This window comes from Coregonus clupeaformis, chromosome 24, assembly GCF_020615455.1.
Source record: "Coregonus clupeaformis isolate EN_2021a chromosome 24, ASM2061545v1, whole genome shotgun sequence".
NCBI lineage: Eukaryota > Metazoa > Chordata > Actinopteri > Salmoniformes > Salmonidae > Coregonus > Coregonus clupeaformis.
Window position 1 is genome coordinate 6,294,007 of NC_059215.1, and position 23,336 is coordinate 6,317,342.

General features: G+C 46.5%; 1 protein-coding gene across 1 annotated transcript in view; it reads left to right on the top strand.

The window, feature by feature from the left end:
• Positions 1–23,336, top strand: part of ccdc120a (coiled-coil domain containing 120a) — a 77,617-nt gene that overhangs the window by 44,873 nt on the left and 9,408 nt on the right. The window contains exons 2-9 of the mRNA XM_041846027.2: positions 9,408–9,498; positions 9,744–9,880; positions 10,474–10,590; positions 10,906–11,029; positions 16,209–16,268; positions 17,028–17,202; positions 19,113–19,193; positions 21,619–22,545. Of these exons, the coding sequence (XP_041701961.2) occupies positions 9,465–9,498; positions 9,744–9,880; positions 10,474–10,590; positions 10,906–11,029; positions 16,209–16,268; positions 17,028–17,202; positions 19,113–19,193; positions 21,619–22,545 (1,655 nt within the window). The 5' untranslated portion in view covers positions 9,408–9,464. The remainder of the gene's footprint in view (positions 1–9,407; positions 9,499–9,743; positions 9,881–10,473; positions 10,591–10,905; positions 11,030–16,208; positions 16,269–17,027; positions 17,203–19,112; positions 19,194–21,618; positions 22,546–23,336) is intronic.

Here is a 23,336-nt window from a genome sequence, read left to right on the forward strand (position 1 = left end):
GACCGTTATTATATTGGGAAGGTGCAGAACGTTATTATATTGGGAAGGTGCAGACCGTTATTATATTGGGAAGGTGCAGACCGTTATTATATTGGGAAGGTGCAGACCGTTATTATATTGGGAAGCTGCAGACCGTTATTATATTGGGAAGGTGAAGACCGTTATTATATTGGGAAGGTGAAGACCGTTATTATATTGGGAAGGTGCAGACCGTTATTATATTGGGAAGGTGCAGACCGTTATTATATTGGGAAGGTGCGGACCGTTATTATATTGGGAAGGTGCAGACCGTTATTATATTGGGAAGGTGCAGACCGTTATTATATTGGGAAGGTGCAGACCGTTATTATATTGGGAAGGTGCGGACCGTTATTATATTGGGAAGGTGCAGACCGTTATTATATTGGGAAGGTGATGACCGTTATTATATTGGGAAGGTGCAGACCGTTATTATATTGGGAAGGTGATGACAGTTATTATATTGGGAAGGTGCGGACCGTTATTATATTGGGAAGGTGCAGACCGTTATTATATTGGGAAGGTGATGACCGTTATTATATTGGGAAGGTGATGACCGTTATTATATTGGGAAGCTGCAGACCGTTATTATATTGGGAAGGTGAAGACCGTTATTATATTGGGAAGGTGAAGACCGTTATTATATTGGGAAGGTGCAGACCGTTATTATATTGGGAAGGTGAAGACCGTTATTATATTGGGAAGGTGAAGACCGTTATTATATTGGGAAGGTGATGACCGTTATTATATTGGGAAGGTGAAGACCGTTATTATATTGGGAAGCTGCAGACCGTTATTATATTGGGAAGGTGAAGACCGTTATTATATTGGGAAGGTGATGACCGTTATTATATTGGGAAGGTGAAGACCGTTATTATATTGGGAAGGTGAAGACCGTTATTATATTGGGAAGGTGCAGACCGTTATTATATTGGGAAGGTGAAGACCGTTATTATATTGGGAAAGTGAAGACCGTTATTATATTGGGAAGGTGATGACCGTTATTATATTGGGAAGGTGAAGACCGTTATTATATTGGGAAGCTGCAGACCGTTATTATATTGGGAAGGTGAAGACCGTTATTATATTGGGAAGGTGATGACCGTTATTATATTGGGAAGGTGAAGACCGTTATTATATTGGGAAGGTGCAGACCGTTATTATATTGGGAAGGTGCAGACCGTTATTATATTGGGAAGGTGCAGACCGTTATTATATTGGGAAGGTGCAGACCGTTATTATATTGGGAAGGTGAAGACCGTTATTATATTGGGAAGGTGATGACCGTTATTATATTGGGAAGGTGAAGACCGTTATTATATTGGGAAGCTGCAGACCGTTATTATATTGGGAAGGTGCAGACCGTTATTATATTGGGAAGGTGCAGACCGTTATTATATTGGGAAGGTGCAGACCGTTATTATATTGGGAAGGTGAAGACCGTTATTATATTGGGAAGGTGCAGACTGTTATTTATGTGTTGTGGAAACATGCTTTAGGGACATTGGTAGGACAGCAGCAGGCACACACATCAACAGCAGGCACCATGTGTTGTGGAGCAAACTGAAACAAATGGTAAAATAAATGGCCTTCCTCCTCTCCCTTCCTCCTCCTCCTCCTCCTCCTCCTCCTCTTCCTCTCCTCTCCCCTCCTCCTCCTCTCCCTTCCTCCTCCTCCTCTTCCTCTCCCCTCCTCCTCCTCCTCTTCCTCTCCCCTCCTCCTCCCGCTCCTCTTCCTCTCCCCTCCTCCTCCTCCTCTTCCTCTCCCTTCCTCCTCCTCTCCCTTCTTCCCCTCTTCTCATCCCCTGCCCTCATCCTCTCCTCTAGTATTCCTGTGTCCTCACCCGGTCGTGTCTGATCTGCTCTGCTCTCCAAGCCCCTACTTGACACACAGCCTGTCCCGTCTTGTCCAGTCCTGTCTTGTCCTGTCCTGTCTTGTGCAGTCCTGTCTTGTCCTGTCCTGTCCAGTCCTGTCTTGTCCAGTCCTGTCTTGTCCAGTCCAGTCCTGTCTTGTCCAGTCCTGTCCAGTCCTGTCCTGTCCTGTCCTGTCCAGTCCTGTCTTGTCCTGTCCTGTCTTGTCCTGTCTTGTCTTGTCCATTCCTCCTCACTGGTCTGTTGTTGACTGTTTATTACAGAAACAGTCAGTTCAGTCCAGGGTTGGGGTCAGTACAGTCCAGGGTTGGGGTCAGTTCAGTCCAGGGTTGGGGTCAGTTCAGTCCAGGGTTGGGGTCAGTTCAGTCCAGGGTTGGGGTCAGTTCAGTCCAGGGTTGGGGTCAGTTCAGTCCAGGGTTGGGGTCAGTTCAGTCCAGGGTTGGGGTCAGTTCAGTCCAGGGTTGGGGTCAGTTCAGTCAATTCGATTTTGATTCATCAACTAAGAATTGACCATAAGTTCTGTTTTTCATTGAGGAGTTTTTAAAATTCGTGGTCAGTTAGGGAAGTTTTAAAAAATGATCATGAGATTCATGTCACAAATCAATTCAACCTAACAAAACAACAATGAAATGAGCATCATAGTGCCAGCAGTTTAGCAGTAACCTTTAATACAAACCTTTACCACTTCCCAAAAGGAACTCTATTCCTTACATACAGTTGAAGTCGGACGTTTACATACACCTTAGATTTACATTTACATCATTTAAACTTAAACTTTTAACTATGCTGCTAACACACTATATTTCTCAGTCATATATATTTTTTAAAAATAACTTTTAATAGTAAAATGTATGAATAGTCCAGTCACTATATTAAATACAATTGAAGTTGGAAGTTTACATACACCTTAGCCAAATAATACATTTACATTTACATCATTTTAAACTCAGTTTTTCACAATTCCTGACATTTAATCCTAGTAAAAATTCCCTGTTTTAGCTCGGTTAGGATCACCACTTTATTTTAAGAATGTGAAATGTCAGAATAATAGTAGAGAGAATTATTTATTTCAGCTTTTATTTCTTTCATCACATTCCCAGTGGGTCAGAAGTTTACATACGCTCAATTAGTATTTGGTAGCGTTGCCTTTAAATTGGGTCAAACGTTTCGGATAGCCTTCCACAAGCTTCCCACAATAAGTTGGGTGAATTTTGTCCCATTCCTCCTGACAGAGCTGGTGTAACTGAGTCAGGTTTGTAGGCCTCCTTGCTCGCACACGCTTTTTCAGTTCTGCCCACAAATGTTCTATAGGATTGAGGTCAGGGCTTTGTGATGGCCACTCCAATACCTTGACTTTGTTGTCCTTAAGCCATTTTGCCACAACTTTGGAAGTATGCTTGGGGTTGTCCATTTGGAAGACCCATTTGTGACCAAGCTTTAACTTCCTGACTGACGTCTTGAGATGTTGCTTCAATATATCCACATAATTTTCCTTCCTCATGATGCCATCTATTTTGTGAAGTGCACCAGTCCCTCCTGCAGCAAAGCACACCCACAGCATGATGCTGCCACCCCCGTGCTTCACGGTTGGGATGGTGCTCTTCGGCTTGCAAGCAACCCCCTTTTTCCTCCAAACATAACGATGGTCATTATGGCCAAACAGTTCTATTTTTGTTTCATCAGACCAGAGGACATTTCTCCAAAAAGTACGATCTTTGTCCCCATGTGCAGTTGCAAACCGTAGTCTGGCTTTTTTATGGCGGTTTTGGAGCAGTAGCTTCTTCCTTGCTGAGCGGCCTTTCAGGTTATGTCGATATAGGACTCGTTTTACTGTGGATATAGATACTTTTGTACCTGTTTCCTCCAGCATCTTCACAAGGTCCTTTGCTGTTGTTCTGGAATTGATTTGCACTTTTCGCACCAAAGAACGTTCATCTCTAGGAGACAGAACGCGTCTCCTTCCTGAGCGGTATGATGGCTGCGTGGTCCCATGGTGTTTATACTTGCATACTATTGTTTGTACAGATGAACGTGGTACCTTCAGGCGTTTGGAAATTGCTCCCAAGGATGAACCAGACTGTGGAGATCTACAATCTTTTTTCTGAGGTCTTGGGTGATTTCTTTTGATTTTCCCATGATGTCAAGCAAAGAGGCACTGAGTTTGAAGGTAGGCCTTGAAATACATCCACAGGTACACCTCCAATTGACTCAAATGATGTCAATTAGCCTGTCAGAAGCTTCTAAAGCCATGACATCATTTTCTGGAATTTTCCAAGCTGTTTAAAGGCACAGTCAACTTAGTGTATGTAAACTTCTGACCCACTGGAATTGTGATACAGTGAATTATAAGTGAAATAATCTGTCTGTAAACAATTGTTGGAAAAATTACTTGTGTCATGCACAAAGTAGATGTCCTAACCGACTTGCCAAAACTATAGTTTGTTAACAAGACATTTGTGGAGTGGTTGAAAAACGAGTTTTAATGACTCCAACCTAAGTGTATGTAAACTTCTGACTTCAACTGTAGTCCACTACTTTTGACCATGGTCCATGGTATGAAGTAGTGCACTATATAGGGAATAGGGTACCATTTGGGACGTGGCCAGTGTGAGGACCTTCTGTTTGTTCATGTATTTTACTGCTGCCTTGTCTGTCATCCCTGGCCAATCACTTTCCTTCTCCCCTCGGTGACCTCTGATATACTAACACATCTAACACATCCTGGATCATAGATCATTGTCTGTGTGTCTCTCTCTCTTTCTCGTTCACGCTTTCCCTCCTCCCTCCTCCCTCTCCCTCCTCCCTCTCCCTCTCTCTCTCTCTCTCCCTCCTCTCTCATTCAGCCTTATGTGACCTCTGTATAATTATGTATTGTAGATCACTGCCTGCCTTCTTTCTCTCTCTCTCTCCCTGCCTTCTCTTTCTTTCTTTCTCTCTCGCTCTCTCTCTCGCTCTCTCTCCCTGCCTTCTTTCTCTCTCTCTCTCTCTCTCTCTCTCTCTCTCTCTCTCTCTCTCTCTCTCTCTCTCTCCCTCCCTTCTCTCTCTCTCTCTCTCTCTCTCTCTCTCTCTCTCTCTCTCTCTCTCTCTCCCTGCCTTCTCTCTCTCTCTCTCTCTCTCTCTCTCTCTGTCAATTTCAATTATCTTGCTCTCTCTCCCTGCCTTCTCTCTCTTTCTTTCTTTCTCTCTCGCTCTCGCTCTCGCTCTCTCTCTCTCTTTCTCTATCTGTTGTAATTATATGTTAGGAGTTGTCCTCTCCCAGATCTGTTCAACAGGAACAAGCAGGATAATCATTGTTTACGCTAAGTGTAGTTGACCAAGTGATATATAACGGTCCTGCTAGATTGTCACCACATTGCTTACTGGAGTCTGGGAGGTTTCACAGGAAGTGTTGTTTATGGAGAAGACAAAACATACATATTGTTTGACTATTTGTCCCAGCCTGTAGTTTACTGGAGGATCACAGAAAGACATTTATTTAGTTATTCTGTTCAGTTCTGATTGTCTGGTCTGTGTTACCACATTGACATTTGAGTCATTTAGCAGACACTCTTTATCCAGAGCCACTTATAGTAGTGAATGCATACATTTATCATACTTTATCCCCTTGGGAATCGAACCCACAACCCTGGCATTGCAAGTGCCATGCTCTACCAACTGAGCTACACGTCCCAAATGGCAACCTAGCCCCATAGGGCTCTGGTCAAAAGTAGTGCACTATGTAGGGAATAGATTTCTGTGTATTAGTTCTGTTCTTTAGTGTTATGGTGTGTGTATCTATTGATTCACTACATGACCAAAAGTTTGTGGACACCTGTTCATTGGACATCTCATTCCAATATCATGGGCATTAATATGGAGTTGGTCCCCCCAGTCAAGTTCTTCCACACCGATCTCAACAAACCATTTCTTGATAGACTTTGCCTTGTACACGGGGGGAATCGTCATGCTGAAACTGGAAAGGGCCTTCCCCAAACTGTTGCCACCAAGGTGGAAGCACAGAATCATCTAGAATGCCATTGTATGCTGTAGCATTAAGATTTCCCTTCACTGGAACTAAGGGGCCTAGCCCGAACCATGAAAAATAGCCTCAGACCATTATTCCTCCTCCACCAAACTTTATAGTTGCCATTATGCATTCGGCAGGAAGCGTTCGTTCTCCTGGCATCTGCCAAACCCAGATTTGTCCGTCGGACTGACAGATGGTGAAGGGTGATTCATCACTCGAGAGAACATATTTCCACTGCTCCAGAGTCCAATGGTGGCGAGCTTTACATCACTCCAGCCGACGCTTGGCATCGTGCATGGTGATCTTAGGCTTGTGTGCGGCTGCTCGGCCATGGAAACCCATTTCATGAAGCTCTAGACGAACAGTTCTTGTGCTGACGTTGCTTCCAGGGGCAGTTTGGAACTCGGTAGTGAGTGTTGCAACCGAGGGCAGCTCTAGCAGGGCAGAAATTTGACGAACTGACTTGTTGGAAAGGTGGCATCCTATGACGGAGCCACGTTGAAAGTCACTGAGCTCTTCAGTAAGGCCATTCTACTACCAATGTTTGTCTATGGAGATTGCATGACTGTGTGCTCGATTTTATACACCTGTCAGCAACGGGTGTGGCTGAAATAGCCGAATCTACTAATTTGAAGGGTTGTCCACATACTTTTGTATATATAGTGTATTTCTGTTCTTTAGTGTGTGTCTGTGTGTGTGTGTGTGTGTGTGTCTGTGTGTGTCTGTGTGTCTGCGTCTGTGCGTGCGTGTGTGTGTGCATTATTTCTGTTCTTCAGTGTTATGTCTCTCCTCCTCTCTGTTCTGTTTCCCTCTCTGACTTCCTGCTTGATGACGCGTTTTCTGTTCCTGTTTCCTGTTCACTTCCTGTTCCCAGGCACCCCAGGGTCATCCTTGTAGTAGGGCCGGCCACAAAAAATAACCTAGCCCCCTACTCCCTAGACCCCTACTCCCTAGACCCCTACTCCCTAGACCCCCTACTCCCTAGCCCCCTACTCCCTAGACCCCTACTCCCTAGACCCCTACTCCCTAGACCCCTACTCCCTAGACCCCTACTCCCTAGCCCCCTACTCCCTAGCCCCCTACTCCCTAGCCCCCTACTCCCTAGCCCCTTACTCCCTAGACCCTGCTTCCTAGCCCCTTACTCCCTAGCCCCTTACTCCCTAGCCCCCTACTCCCTAGACCTAGGTATCTGTACTTTACTTAACTATTTATATTTTTTACAACTTTTACTTTTACTTCACTGCATTCCTAAAGAAAATAATGTACTTTTTACTCCATACATTTTCCCCGACACCCTTAAAGTACTCGTTACATTTTGACAGGAAAATGGTTGAATTAACACACTTATCAAGAGAACATCCCTGGTCATCCCTACTGCCTCTGATCTGGCGGACTCACTAAATGCTTTGTTTGTAAATGATGTCTGAGTGTTGGAGTGTGCCCCTGGCTAACCGTCAATTAAAAATAAAATAGAATTGGGCCGGCTGGTTTGCTTAATATACGGAATTTGAAATGGTTTATACTTTTACTTTAACTTTTGATACTTAAGTAAATTTTAGCAGTTCCATTTACTTTTGATACTTAAGTACATTGTAAACCAAATACTAAGTAGTATTTATTTTTACTATTTCACTTTTACTTGAGTCATTTTCTTTTAAGGTTTCTGACAATTGAGTACTTTTTCTTTGACTTTAATTTCGTTTCCAGGCTAAAGGTGATATTGCTTACATCAATCTAATCCTTTCACAGGATTAGGGGCTAAGGGAGAGGGGAGAGGGGAGAGGGGAGAGGGAGAGGGAGGAGGGAGAGGGGAGAGGGAGGAGGGAGAGAGGGAGAGAGGGAGAGAGGGGAGAGGGAGAGGAGAGGGAGAGGGGAGAGGGAGAGGGGAGAGGGAGAGGGAGAGGGAGAGGAGAGGGAGAGGGGAGAGGGAGAGGGGAGAGGGAGAGGGGAGAGGGAGAGGGAGAGGGAGAGGGAGAGGAGAGGGAGAGGGGGAGAGGGAGAGGGGAGAGGAGGGGGAGAGGGAGAGGGAGGGGAGAGGAGGGGGGAGAGGGGAGAGGGAGAGGGAGAGGGAGAGGGAGAGGGAGAGGGGAGAGGGGAGAGGGAGAGGGGAGAGGGAGAGGGAGAGGGAGGAGGGAGGAGGGAGAGGGGAGAGGGAGAGGGGAGAGGGAGGAGGGAGGAGGGAGAGGGGAGAGGGGAGAGGGGAGAGGGAGAGGGGATAGGGGCTAAGGGTTGCGTCTGGACAGGCCCGTGATTGCTTGGTTGGTTGGAAAGAGGGGTCGTGGAGTGCAGTGTTGCACTGGAACACGACAAGCCTTTAATCAATCCTATATCACAACACATCTCATAACACAAAACATCTCTCCATCTCTCCATCTCTCCGTCTCAGTCTAGCTGTGTTTTGAGTAAACATGGGGGTTCCTTTTTCTGTCTCACTGACAGTCTGAAACTAGTCCTTATTCTCCAACAATATAACCCCATCCTGATTCAGCGCAATCCTTTAACCTTTATTTACACAGCTTTTGTTCAACTCTGCTTCTACTCTCCAACATGCAGTTGCCTGGTTTCTCATGAAGCTTTGTTGTTGTAAACAGAGCAGGCCTGTATCAGTACTGTTGTGTGGCGCCCCCGTCAGGCCTGTATCAGTACTGTTGTGTGGCGCCCCCGTCAGGCCTGTATCAGTACTGTTGTGTGGCGCCCCCGTCAGGCCTGTATCAGTACTGTTGAGTGGCGCCCCCGTCAGGCCTGTATCAGTACTGTTGAGTGGCGCCCCCGTCAGGCCTGTATCAGTACTGTTGAGTGGCGCCCCCGTCAGGCCTGTATCAGTACTGTTGAGTGGCGCCCCCGTCAGGCCTGTATCAGTACTGTTGAGTGGCGCCCCCGTCAGGCCTGTATCGGTACTGTTGAGTGGCGCCCCCGTCAGGCCTGTATCAGTACTGCAGTACTGTGCTGAATACAGCCCAGCCAGCAGCGGTATAGCGTCCCTCTTGCCTGCCACTCCGTAACACACAAGTATACACAACAGTTTTCTAGGTCGAAACCTGATTTTAGAAAAACAAGGACAAACACCAGCAGACACTGTGGTCCCCAAGGACTGGAGTGGTCCATCCCCCCTCTGTGTGTGTGTGTGTGTGTGTGTGTGTGTGTGTGTGTACTCCTGAGTGGCGCAGTGGTCTAAGGCACTGCATCGCAGTGCTAGCTGTGCCACTAGAGATCCTGGTTCGAATCCAGCCTCTGTCGCAGCCGGCCGCGACCGGGAGACTCATGGGCGGCGCACAATTGGCCCAGTGTCGTCCAGGGTAGGGGAGGGAATGGCCGGCAGGGATGTAGCTCAGTTGATAGAGCATGGCGTTTGCAACGCCAGGGTTGTGGGTTCGATTCCCACAGGGGGCCAGTATAAAAAAATTATTATGTATTCACTAACTGTATGTCGCTCTGGATAAGAGCGTCTGCTAAATGACTAAAATGTAATGTGTGTGTGTGTGTGTGTGTGTGTGTGTGTGTGTGTGTGGTAGGTGAGTGATCTGTTGGGATGCACTGAGAGCAGCGAGGTCACATGGAACACACCTGACATGGAGGTCAAGGGTCATCTCATCTCAGTGCCTGGTGAGGAAATAAGACATTATTTTATATACCTAATTTAGTGATAGTAATTTTAGGCATTCGTTTTTAGTGAATGTATGTATAGCCCTGTTTGATCAACACTTAACACGTCATAATATAATGTAATAATAATATGCCATTTAGCGGACGCTTTTATCCAAAGCGATTTTACAGTCATGCGTGCATACATTTTTTTGTGTATGGGTGGTCCCGGGGATTGAACCTACTACCCTTGGTGTGTTCTGTAGACCTGCTGGGTGGCGGTCCGGAGGGAGATGAGCAGCGTGTTGAAAGGATGACAGAACTACAGGAGAGAAAACGCAGTCTGGAGACTCTACTGAATACCAGACTGGCTGAGCTACGGAGGGTCTGTCTGCAGGAGACGGTCAGTGCCACTCGCCGTTGACTAGTGTGTTCTGTTAATGTTCCGGTCATGTTCCGGTAATGTTCCGGTCATGTTCCGGTAATGTTCTGGTCATGTTCTGGTAATGTTATGGTCATATTATGGTCATGTTATTGTATTGTATCGGTAATGTTATGGTCATGTTATGGTAATGTTATGGTAATGTTATGGCCATGTTCTGGTAATGTTATGGTCATGTTATGGTTATTGTATTGTATCGGCAATGTTATGGTCATGTTATGGTAATGTTATGGTCATGTTATGGTAATGTTATGGCCATGTTCTGGTAATGTTATGGTAATGTTCTGGTAATGTTATGGCCATGTTATGGCCATGTTATGGTCATGTTATGGTCATGTTATGGTAATGTATCGGTAATGTTATGGTCATGTTATGGTAATGTTATGGTCATGTTATGGTCATGTTCTGTGTCTATGTTTGTCCTCTCCGGGAGCTGACAGGAGAGCTTCCTGGTGATCTCTCCTGTTAATGTGGTGTATTCATCTATAACAGGAGCTGACAGGAGAGCTTCCTGGTGATCTCTCCTGTTAATGTGGTGTATTCATCTATAACAGGAGCTGACAGGAGAGGTTCCTGGTGATTTCCCCCTGGAGGCAGGGGAGAGACGCTCCAAGGTACGCCAACGGGTCGGATCATACCGCCACGGACCCAAGACTGTTATAAAGTCAGAGGTAAAGGAGGATTGTGAATATTACCACACAAACTGATACGTTCTACCCAGAAAGCACAACTGCCCCCCCTCCTAATTTCAACCTGTTATCTCTGACAAATGATCATTTTCCAGATGGATTGTAGGGTGAGAGAATGTTGAGTGAAAGTCCTGTTTTGTACCTCTACGAGAATGGTGTAGAACACTGAATGGTGTAGAACACTGAATGGTGTAGAACACTGAATGGTGTAGAACACTGAATGGTGTAGAACACTGAATGGTGTAGAACACTGAATGTGAAGATGTCTGTAAATAAACCCCATCTTGTGATGAGTAGGAGGAGGAGGAGTGTCAGAGGAAACCTAAGAAGAATCTGTTGAGTGGTGCCCTGAGACGACATGTAGACTCTGATCATCACCAGACACACAGCAGGAGGACCGTACACAGAGGATGCCACACAGGTATATATAACTTACCACCTTTCAGTGGCACTGCTGGGATCTAACCACAGGTAACCTCCCCCTTATCACCGTGACTGCACTGGTTAAATTACACACAGGTAACCTCCCCCTTATCGCTGTGACTGCACTGGTTAAAATACACAAAGGTAACCTCCCCCTTATCGCTGTGACTGCACTGGTTAAAATACACAAAGGTAACCTCCCCCTTATCGCTGTGACTGCACTGGTTAAAATACACAAAGGTAACCTCCCCCTTATCGCTGTGACTGCACTGGTTAAAATACACAAAGGTAACCTCCCCCTTATCGCTGTGACTGCACTGGTTAAATTACACACAGGTAACCTCCCCCTTATCGCTGTGACTGCACTGGTTAAATTACACACAGGTAACCTCCCCCTTATCAACCTCCCCCTTATAACTGTGACTGCACTGGTTAAAATACACACAGGTAACCTCCCCCTTATCGCCGTGACTGCACTGGTTAAAATACACACAGGTAACCTCCCCCTTATCGCTGTGACTGCACTGGTTAAATAACACACAGGTAACCTCCCCCTTATCGCTGTGACTGCACTGGTTAAATTACACACAGGTAACCTCCCCCTTATCGCTGTGACTGCACTGGTTAAATTACACACAGGTAACCTCCCCCTTATCAACCTCCCCCTTATCGCTGTGACTGCACTGGTTAAAATACACACAGGTAACCTCCCCCTTATCGCTGTGACTGCACTGGTTAAATTACACACAGGTAACCTCCCCCTTATCGCTGTGACTGCACTGGTTAAATTACACACAGGTAACCTCCCCCTTATCAACCTCCCCCTTATCGCTGTGACTGCACTGGTTAAAATACACACAGGTAACCTCCCCCTTATCGCTGTGACTGCACTGGTTAAAATACACACAGGTAACCTCCCCCTTATCGCTGTGACTGCACTGGTTGAAAGTTGGTGTTATTACATAACGTAATATACACTCTGTAATTACTGGGACAGTGAAGCGTTTTTTTATTATTTTGCCTCTGTACTTCAAACGTTTGTATTTGATATCAAACAATGACTATGAGGTTAAAGTGCGGACTGTCAGCTTTAATTTGAAGGTATTTTCATTAATATCAGGTGAACCGTTTAGAAATTACAACTATTTCTGTCCATAGTCCCCCCCATTTTAGGATTGGGACAAATTCACTTTTTATTTATTTAACCTTTATTTAACCAGGTAAGCCAGTTGAGAACAAGTTCTCATTTACAACTGCGACCTGGCCAAGATAAAGCAAAGCAGTGCGATAAAAACAACAACAACACAGAGTTACATATGGGGTAAAAAAAACATAAAGTCAAAAAAAATACAACAGAAAATATATATACAGTGTGTGCAAATGTAGCAAGTTATGGAGGTAAGGCAATAAATAGGCCATAGTGCAAAATAATTACAATTTCGTATTAACACTGGAATGATAGATGTGCAAGAGATTATGTGCAAATAGAGATACTGGGGTGCAAATGAGCAAAATAAATAACAATATGGGGATGAGGTAGTTGGGTGGGCTAATTACAGATGGGCTGTGTACAGGTGCAGTGATCGGTAAGGTGCTCTGACAACTGATGCTTAAAGTTAGTGAGGGAGATAAGAGTCTCCAGCTTCAGAGATTTTTGCAATTCATTCCAGTATTTGGCAGCAGAGAACTGGAAGGAATGGCGGCCAAAGGAGGTGTTGGCTTTGGGGATGACCAGTGAGATATACCTGCTGGAGCGCAGACTATGGGTGGGTGTTGCTATGGTGACCAGTGAGCTAAGATAAGGCAGGGATTTGCCTAGCAGTGATTTATAGATGACTTGGAGCCAGTGGGTTTGGCAACGAATATGTAGTGAGGACCAGCCAACAAGAGCGTACAGGTCACAGTGGTGGGTAGTGTATGGGGCTTTGGTGACAAAACGGATGGCACTGTGATAGACTACATCCAATTTGCTGAGTAGAGTGTTGGAGGCTATTTTGTAAATGACATCGCCGAAGTCAAGGATCGGTAGGATAGTCAGTTTTACGAGGGCATGTTTGGCAGCATGAGTGAAGGAAGCTTTGTTGCGAAATAGGAAACCGATTCTAGATTTAACTTTGGATTGGAGATTCTTAATGTGAGTCTGGAAGGAGAGTTTACAGTCTAACCAGACACCTAGGTATTTGTAGTTGTCTGCATACTCTAGGTCAGACCCGCCGAGAGTAGTGATTCTAGTCGGGTGGGCGGGTGCAAGCAGCGTTTGGTTGAAGAGCATGCATTTAGTTTTACTAGTGTTTAAGAGCAGTTGGAGGCTACTGAAGGAGTGTTGTATGGCGTTGAAGCTCGTTTGGAGGTTTGTTAACACAGTGTCCAATGAAGGGCCAGATGTATACAAAATGGTGTCGTCTGCGTAGAGGTGGATCCGAGCGTCACCAGCAGCAAGAGCGACAAAATTCTATTCTCGAGTCGGCCCGAGAATTGAACCCTGTGGCACCCCCATAGAGACTGCCATAGGTCCAGACAACAGGCCCTCCGATTTGACACATTGAACTCTATCTGAGAAGTAGTTGGTGAACCAGGCGAGGCAGTCATTTGAGAAACCAAGGCTATTTAGTCTGCCAATAAGAATGCGGTGGTTGACAGAGTCGAAAGCCTTGGCCAGGTCAATGAAAACGGCTGCACAGTACTGTCTATTATCGATCGCGGTTATAATATCGTTTAGGACCTTGAGCGTGGCTGAGGTGCACCCATGACCAGCTCGGAAACCGGATTGCATAGCGGAGAAGGTACGGTGGGATTCGAAATGGTCGGTGATCTGTTTGTTAACTTGGCTTTCAAATACTTTTGAAAGGCAGGACAGGATGGATATAGGTCTGTAACAGTTTGGATCTAGAGTGTCACCCTCTTTGAAGAGGGGGATGACCGCGGCAGCTTTCCAATCTCTGGGGATCTCAGATGTTACGAAAGAGAGGTTGAACAGGCTAGTAATAGGGGTTGCGACAATTTCGGCGGCTAATTTTAGAAAGAAAGGGTCCAGATTGTCTAGCCCAGCTGATTTGTAGGGGTCCAGATTTTTCAGCTCTTTCAGAACATCAGCTGTCTGAATTTGTGTGAAGGAGAAGCGGGGGGGGGCATGGGCAAGTTGCAGCGGAGGGTGCAGAGTTGGTGGCCGGGGTAGTGGTAGCCAGGTGGAAAGCATGGCCAGCCGTAGCAAAATGCTTGTTGAAATTCTCGATTATTGTAGATTTATCGGTGGTGACAGTGTTTCCTAGCCACAGTGCAGTGGGCAGCTGGGAGGAGGTGCTCTTATTCTCCATGGACTTTACAGTGTCCCAAAACCTTTTGGAGTTAGTGCTACAGGATGCACATTTCTGTTTGAAAAAGCTAGCCTTTGCTTTCCTAACTGATTGTGTATAAAAGTAATAAAGAGCTAAGTATTTGGTCCTATATTCCCAGCACACAATGACTACTTCAAGATTGTAACTCTACAAATTTGTTGGATGCATTTGCTGTTTGTTTTAGTTGTGCCCAATAGACATTAATGGTAAATAATGTATTGTGTCATTTTAGAGTGACTTGTATTGTAAATAACAATAGAATATGTTTCTAATTCATTAATTAACGATGAGTGAGAAAGTTACAGACGCACAAATATCATAGCCACAAGACATGCTAACCTCCCGTTTTATTGTCATGGTGAGAGGTTAACATGTCTTGGGGCTATGATATTTGTGCGTCTGTCTTTCTCACTCATCATTAATCACGATTTATTCAGGATTATCCGTAACCATGGTAGCATCCACATTACTGTAGAAGTGTTTACAAACAAATTTTATTCTTATTTACAATAAAAGTGACTCCAAAATGACAATATATTATTTACCATTCATAAACTTATTACTACTTTTATAAACATAAAAAGTTAATTTGTCCCAATCCTAAAATGTGGGGTCAAAAAGAGTTGTAATTTCTAAACGATATTAATGAAAATACCCTCAAATTAAAGCTGACAGTCTGCACTTTAACCCCATAGTCGGGGGAGGGAGGGAGGGAGGGAGGGCGAGGTATGGAGGGAGGGGGCGAGGGAGGGAGGGAGGAGGGAGCGGGAGGGAGGGGGAGGGGGCGAGGGAGGGGAGGGGGCGAGGAGGGGAGGGAGGGAGGAGGGGGCGAGGAGGGAGGGCGAGGGAGAGAGCGAGGGGCGAGGGAGGAGGGAGGGAGGGCGAGGGAGGGAGGAGGGAGGAGGGAGGGGGAGGGGCGAGGGAGGAGGGAGGAGGCGAGGAGAGGGGCGAGGAGAGGGGCGAGTGAGGGGGCGAGGGAGGGCGAGGTAGGGAGGGGGCGAGGAGGGAGGGAGGGAGGGGGCGAGGGAGAGAGGGGGGGGCGAGGGAGAGAGAGGGAGGGCGAGGAGAGAGAGAGGGGGCGAGGGAGGGAGAGAGGGGAGGGAGAGGGAGAGAGGGGAGGGAGAGGGAGGGAGGGCGAGGAGGGAAGGGAGGGAGGGCGAGGGAGGGAGGGAGGGAGGGCGAGGGGGGGGCGAGCGAGGGAGGGGGGCGAGCGAGCGAGGGGGGATTGTTACAGAGGAGAGGAGGAAGTCAGAAAAAGTCTCATTATTACTGGGATGACGCACATGATATCCAGGGAAAGCGCATGGTGACAGACAGAGAACAATGCTACCATTTATGTAACTGCCACCTGACTCACTCCACCGACGGGCGGAGTCTGAAATGGCACCCTATTCCCTATTTAGTGCACTAATTTTGACCAGGTTGTGTTTTCGTGCACTACTTTTGTCCTGGCTGGTCAAAGGTAGTGCATTACTATATAGACAAGTGGGCGCCATACGCAGGTGCAGCCCACGTGGTTTGTGAGTACACGCTGAGGGCTGAATACTACCGGAGATATGCAGAGCAATTCTAAACCATGTCCATCATGGACTGATTCTTATAGGAGATTTGCATGGAAATGTGACTCAAGTCACAAGGCACAGATTTCAGGTTAAGATTTAGATATAAGGGAGTGTGTGTGTGTGTGTGTGTGTGTGTGTGTGTGTGTGTGTGTGTGTGTGTGTGTGTGTGTGTGTGTGTGTGTGTGTGTGTGTGTGTGTGTGTGTGTGTGTGTGTGTGTGTGTGTGTGTGTGTGTGTGTGTGTGTGTGTGTGTGTGTGTGTGTGTGTGTGTCCCTCCACAGATGACACAGTGAACTCGGAGAGCAGCTCCATATCTGATTCTACAGGGGACCATGACAATGGTAAGACTATACGAGGACACTAAAAGTAGATCCCGGTCATGTTAAATACAGTACATCCCGGTCATGTTAAATACAGTACATCCCGGTCATGTTAAATACAGTACATCCCGGTCATGTTAAATACAGTACATCCCGGTCATGTTAAATACAGTACATCCCGGTCATGTTAAATACAGTACATCCCGGTCATGTTAAATACAGTACATCCCGGTCATGTTAAATACAGTACATCCCGGTCATGTTAAATACAGTACATCCCGGTCATGTTAAATACAGTACATCCCGGTCATGTTAAATACAGTACATCCCGGTCATGTTAAATACAGTACATCCCGGTCATGTTAAATACAGTACATCCCGGTCATGTTAAATACAGTACATCCCGGTCATGTTAAATACAGTACATCCCGGTCATGTTAAATACAGTACATCCCGGTCATGTTAAATACAGTACATCCCGGTCATGTTAAATACAGTACATCCCGGTCATGTTAAATACAGTACATCCCGGTCATGTTAAATACAGTACATCCCGGTCATGTTAAATACAGTACATCCCGGTCATGTTAAATACAGTACATCCCGGTCATGTTAAATACAGTACATCCCGGTCATGTTAAATACAGTACATCCTAGTCATGTTAAATACAGTACATCCTGGTCATGTTAAATACAGTACATCCTAGTGATGCAAAGGTTTACTTTCAGTCCTCACCAAACTTTCATCCATCTCTTTTCTCTCGCTCTCTCTCTCTCTAGATGAGTCTTCGGGTGTGACGCCTGACTGCGTGTCCCCGTCTCGGCCCCGAGTGGCCCCTGGTAATGGCAGCAGCAGCAGTCCAGACAACAGGCTGTGTAGGAAGCTTTCTCCTGTTGAGGTCTATTATGCCATGAGAACCACAACGCCACACAACTCGCTGGCCCACTCTGCCAGGTACTGATGCAGTTATTTACATTTTTACATTTTAGTCATTTAGCAGACGCTCTTATCCAGAGCCACTTACAGTTAGTGAGTCATTTAGCAGACGCTCTTATCCAGAGCCACTTACAGTTAGTGAGTCATTTAGCAGACGCTCTTATCCAGAGCCACTTACAGTTAGTGAGTCATTTAGCAGACGCTCTTATCCAGAGCAACTTACAGTTAGTGAGTGCATACATCTTTTTTTTTCATACTATGACCCAATATCAATCAGTCAGTCAGTCAATCACATTCATTTTATAAAGCCCTTTTCTTACATCAGCAGTTGTCACAAAGTTCTTTAAAGATACCCCAGCCTAAAACCCCAAAGAGCAAGCAAAGCAAATGTCATACAATATAACTGTACAAAGTAAACTAATAAACTACTGTATGTACAAACAGATGATCCAAACTAGTCAGTACAAACCGCCAGGTAGCATTGCATCTATTTGCAACTAGGAACCATCTATTCTATCCACATCTACACTGAGTGGACAGAAAATTAGGAACACCTTCCTAAAATTGAGTTGCACCCCGTTTTGCCCTCCGAACAGCCTCAATTCGTCAGGGCATATAATATAATATAATATAATAATAATAATGAACTCTACAAGGTGTTGAAAGCCGTTCCACAGGGATGCAGGCCCATGTTGGCTCCAATGCTTCCCCCAGTGGTGTCTAGTTGGCTGGTAGTGGATCTGTACTCCGAATGGCTCGTTCCATCTCATCTCACAGATGCTCAGTTGGATTGAGATCTGGTGACTGGGCAGGCCACTGCAGTAAGCTGAATTCACTGTCATGTTCTTGGAACCATTCCTGGACAATCCCAGCCTTGTGGCATGGGGCATTATCCTGCTGAAAAAAAATGAATTTGCAGATGGATAAACTGCAGCCATGAAGGGATGCACCTGATTGGCAATGATCTCCAGATATCCTTTGGCATTCAAATGTTGCACCACTTTTATCAAGGGGCCCATTGTGTGCCATGAAAACACACCCCACACCACCACCACCAGCCTGCAATGTTGACACGCGGCATGATGGATGCATGTACTCACGTGGTTTTCTCCCATTAGTGTGAAACAGCAGGAACTGGGATTCATCAGACCAGGGAATGTTTTTCCAGTGCCCAGAGTTTTCGTTCCTTAGTCCACTGCAACCGCAGTGTCTTGTTTTTTGCTGATAGAAGTGTAACTCTGTAAGGTTGTCAGCTGCCATACCCCATTCGTGTCAAGGTACAACGAGTTTGGGCACCAGTGTTGTACTGGACTGGCAGTCGACTAACTGTAGCCCGTCTGTTGCTCAGCCTCCTTTGTCCTCTTTCATCAATGACCTGTTTTCGACCACTGGCCTGCCGTTGGCTGCATGTCCTTTGGGTGGTGGACCATTCTTGATACACACGGGAAACTGTTGAGCGTGAAAAACCCAGCAGCGTTGCAGTTCTTGACACACTCAAACCGGTGCGCCTGGCAACTACTACCATACCCCGTTCAAAGGCACTTAAATATTTTGTCTTGCCTCATTCACCCTCTGAATGGCACACATACACAATCCATGTCTCAATTGTCTCAAGGCTTAAAAATCCTTCTTTAACCTGTCTCCTCCCCTTCATCTACACTGATTGAAGTGGATTTAACAGGTGACATCAATCATAGCTTTCACCTGGATTCACCTGGTCAGTCTGCCGTGGAAAGAGCAGTTGTTCCTAATGTTTAGTACACTCGGTGTATAACGGCTCTTCTTTCCGATCAAAAGTTCCAGGAAGCCACTGATACACAGGGGGAGCGATGTTGTGGCCCAGTTTCATACATTCTAACTTATCCTACTGTGGATATGTTGTAGTCCTAACGCAGACTCTTGCTGTGTGTGTCGGACTCTTCCCCCAGAAGCAATATGGAGGGGAGGAGTGTACCCGCCACACCCCTTCTCGCTCGGAACGGATCCTCAGGTGTCCGCAACCACATCAGGTGAGCTCAAGTCTAGATTAAATCAGATCAAGCATTAACCGGTGGTAGCAGACACCCCCGCTTAGCAGATGTTTTGGCAGTTTAAGATTAAAAGACTTGAGCTCACCTGATGTGATTGTGAACATCTGATGTGGTTTAGGGTTCGTTTTTATAGATTAAAGGGCTCTATTTAATCAGATCTGCTTTAGCTGACATCCGCATAGCCGTTGTCGGAGGTGGAACTGGGTTGGAGCCGTCCAATCGGTGAGCAGCTGCTCTTGTGATCGTTGTCACACGAAGCAACACCCGCCCCACTCAAGTTAGAAGTTCAGAATGAAAGTGTAGCTATATAGAAATAATGACACTCAAATTAAAAAATCATTAAACTAAATAATGAAGATTTCTGTCAGCCTAATCGAGGTGTAGATTACATCTGCATGGGAGTTCTGTTACTGGGACTCTGTGCAGCCAATGGCAATGCCCGCTTTAGGTATAATGGGACTCTGTGCAGCCAATGGCAATGCCTGCTTTAGGTATAATGGGACTCTGTGCAGCCAATGGCAATGCCCGCTTTAGGTATAATGCTGGGAGCCACTTGTGGATTTGACGGCTCCAACACAGTTCCACCTCCAACAACGGCTATACGGATGTCAGCTAAAGCAGATCTGATTAAATAGAGCTCTTAATCTATAAAACGAACCCTAAACCACATCAGATGTTCACAATCACATCAGGTGAGCTCAAGTCTTAATCTATAGAACTAACCCTAACCCACTAGTGTCCAAAACGATTTACAGTGAGGGAAAAAAGTATTTGATCCCCTGCTGATTTTGTACATTTGCCCACTGACAAAGAAATGATCAGTCTATAATTTTAATGGTTGGTTTATTTGAACAGTGAGAGACAGAATAACAACAAAAAAATCCTGAAAGACGCATGTCAAAAATGTTATAAATTGATTTGCATTTTAATGAGGGAAATAAGTATTTAACCCCTCTGCAAAACATGACTTAATACTTGGTGTCAAAACCCTTGTTGGCAATCACAGAGGTCAGACGTTTCTTGTAGTTGGCCACCAGGTTTGCACACATCTCAGGAGGGATTTTGTCCCACTCCTCTTGGCAGATCTTCTCCAAGTCATTAAGGTTTCGAGGCTGACGTTTGGCAACTCGAACCTTCAGCTCCCTCCACAGATTTTCTATGGGATTAAGGTCTGGAGACTGGCTAGGCCACTCCAGGACCTTAATGTGCTTCTTCTTGAGCCATTCCTTTGTTGCCTTGGCCGTGTGTTTTGGGTCATTGTCATGCTGGAATACCCATCCACGACCCATTTTCAATGCCCTGGCTGAGGGAAGGAGGTTCTCATCCAAGATTTGACGGTACATGGCCCCGTCCATCGTCCCTTTGATGCTGTGAAGTTGTCCTGTCCCCTTAGCAGAAAAACACCCCCAAAGCATAATGTTTCCACCTCCATGTTTGACAGTGGGGATGGTTTTCTTGGGGTCATAGGCAGCATTCCTGCTCCTCCAAACACGGCGAGTTGAGTTGATGCCAAAGAGCTCGATTTTGGTCTCATCTGACCACAACACTTTCACCCAGTTCTCCTCTGAATCATTCAGATGTTCATTGGCAAACTTCAGACGGGCCTGTATATGTGCTTTCTTGAGCAGGGGGACTTTGCGGGCGCTGCAGGATTTCAGTCCTTCACGGCGTAGTGTGTTACCAATTGTTTTCTTGGTGACTATGGTCCCAGCTGCCTTGAGATCATTGACAAGATCCTCCCGTGTAGTTCTGGGCTGATTCCTCACCGTTCTCATGATCATTGCAACTCCACGAGGTGAGATCTTGCGTGGAGCCCCAGGCCGAGGGAGATTGACAGTATTTTGTGTTTCTTCCATTTGCGAATAATCGCACCAACTGTTGTCACCTTCTCACCAAGCTGCTTGGCGATGGTCTTGTAGCCCATTCCAGCCTTGTGTAGGTCTACAATCTTGTCCCTGACATCCTTGGAGAGCTCTTTGGTCTTGGCCATGGTGGAGAGTTTGGAATCTGATTGATTGATTGCTTCTGTGGACAGGTGTCTTTTATACAGGTAACAAACTGAGATTAGGAGCACTCCCTTTAAGAGTGTGCTCCTAATCTCAGCTCGTTACCTGTATAAAAGACACCTGGGAGCCAGAAATCTTTCTGATTGAGAGGGGGTCAAATACTTATTTCCCTCATTAAAATACAAATCAATTTCTAACATTTTTGACATGCGTTTTTCTGGATTATTTTGCTGTTATTCTGTCTCTCACTGTTCAAATAAACCTACCATTAAAATTATAAACTGATCATTTCTTTGTCAGTGGGCAAACTTACAAAATCAGCAGGGGATCAAATACTTTTTTCCCCTCACTGTATGTATCTCTTTCCTTCCGTGTTTATGTATCTCTTTCCTTCCCAGGTCAGCTATATCCACCGTGACGACTACCAAGCAGTGGTCAGACAATCCAGAGGTGACCCAGGTGGTCCCTCATCAGTCTCAGGTTGGCGGCCCCTCCCCTGGCCCCTCCCCTGGCCCCTCCCCTGGCCCCCCGTCAGGGTCCTATGAGCAGGGAGGAGGAGGGGGAGGCGGAGGTTACAGTGATATCCTGATGGACTATGTGTGGGGGAAGCAGCAGCAGCAGCAGAGACGGGTCCAGCAGGTCCCTTCCTCTGTCCCTGTACCTCCTCCTTCTCACCCCCACCCCCAGGGACATCTCCCAGGGCCCCAGCATGTCTCTGGGGGCCCGCCAGCCTACTCCAGCCCCCTGATGCTCCGGGGGAAGCTTGGGGAGCCACGCCGGGTCAAGGTAACCCGTACCAAGTCGTGTGGTCCATTCATCCCTCTACAGCAACACCACCAGGAAGCGCTCCTCTTCTCCTCTTACACCTCCTCTGACCCTCCTCTCCCTCCCACCTCCTCCTCCTCCTCCACCGGGACCTCCACAGCTGCCCTGTATCCCCACCGGGGTTCTGGGGTTGAGTCCTACCAGCACCAGCATGGGTCTGGATCAGGACCCGGTCCCCATCTCAACCACAACCACCAGCTCGGACCACCCCAGTACTCTGACTCCGTCACCCCAGACGACCCCATCCGCAGCCTGCACAAGGCCCTGGCTCTGGAGGGCCTGAGGGACTGGTACCTGAGGAACACCCTGGGTGGGGCGGGGGCGGGGGGGAAGGGACAGGGCCAGGACAACAGGGGACCCCCCAGGAGGCGTACCACCAACTCCCTGCACGGGTCACACCCACACCAGCCCCAGATCTATCAGGGAGACCGAGACAGAGACTACCCTCCCTGCCAGCTGCCACAATCACAGACCTTCCACGGGCTTCCACTACATGGCAGGTAGGTGTGGTTGGTATGTACAGCATGCTATGTCTGAGTGGTTGTTGTAAGTCTGTGTGTGTGTACCCTCTAGTGTTCATCTCTGTTGTTGTCCTCCGTTTGCTGCCAGGCACTTTATGACATGGTAAGTCATAAATATTATTGACGTTCAACATGAGCTTTTTATTCTGTTTCTATAGGATTTTCCTTTTATTTATCTCGCTTCTCTCTTCCATTCACCGAGCGGACAGGACAGTAGAGGCAGGGAAATGAGAGGGGGAGGGGTTTGCCTCTTCATCAACAACAGACGGTGTGCTGAGTCGAGCGCGGTGGTAGTCTCGACCCATTGTTCACCCGTCATGGAATACCTGATGGTCAAATGCTGACCCGTCTACCTCCCGGAGTAGTTTTCAGCTGTTATCGTGACTTTTGTTTACATTCCACCTCAGGACAAGAAATATAACAAGCTGGCACTTAAGCAACTGTACGAGGCTGTAAACAAGCAGGAAAACTTACATCCAGAGGCTGACTTCCTGGGACCGCAAGTTTGTGTCCTGGATTTCTGCTAAAACAGTACAATAGTTAGCGGTTAGCCATCACGCTAACAGAGAAAACACAGCACGTTAATGCTAGCAGAGCTAGAGTCAAAACACCAGTGGTGTTTGTGTGTACGTCTGGGTTCAAATGCGCTAGGTGCGAGATGATCTCTACGTAAGAGGAGGAAGATAAGGTGGAATTTATAAATGAACATCAATTCTTCATCTGTCCCAAATGCATCATCATCAAGCAGCTTAGGGAAGAGATTTTCCGGC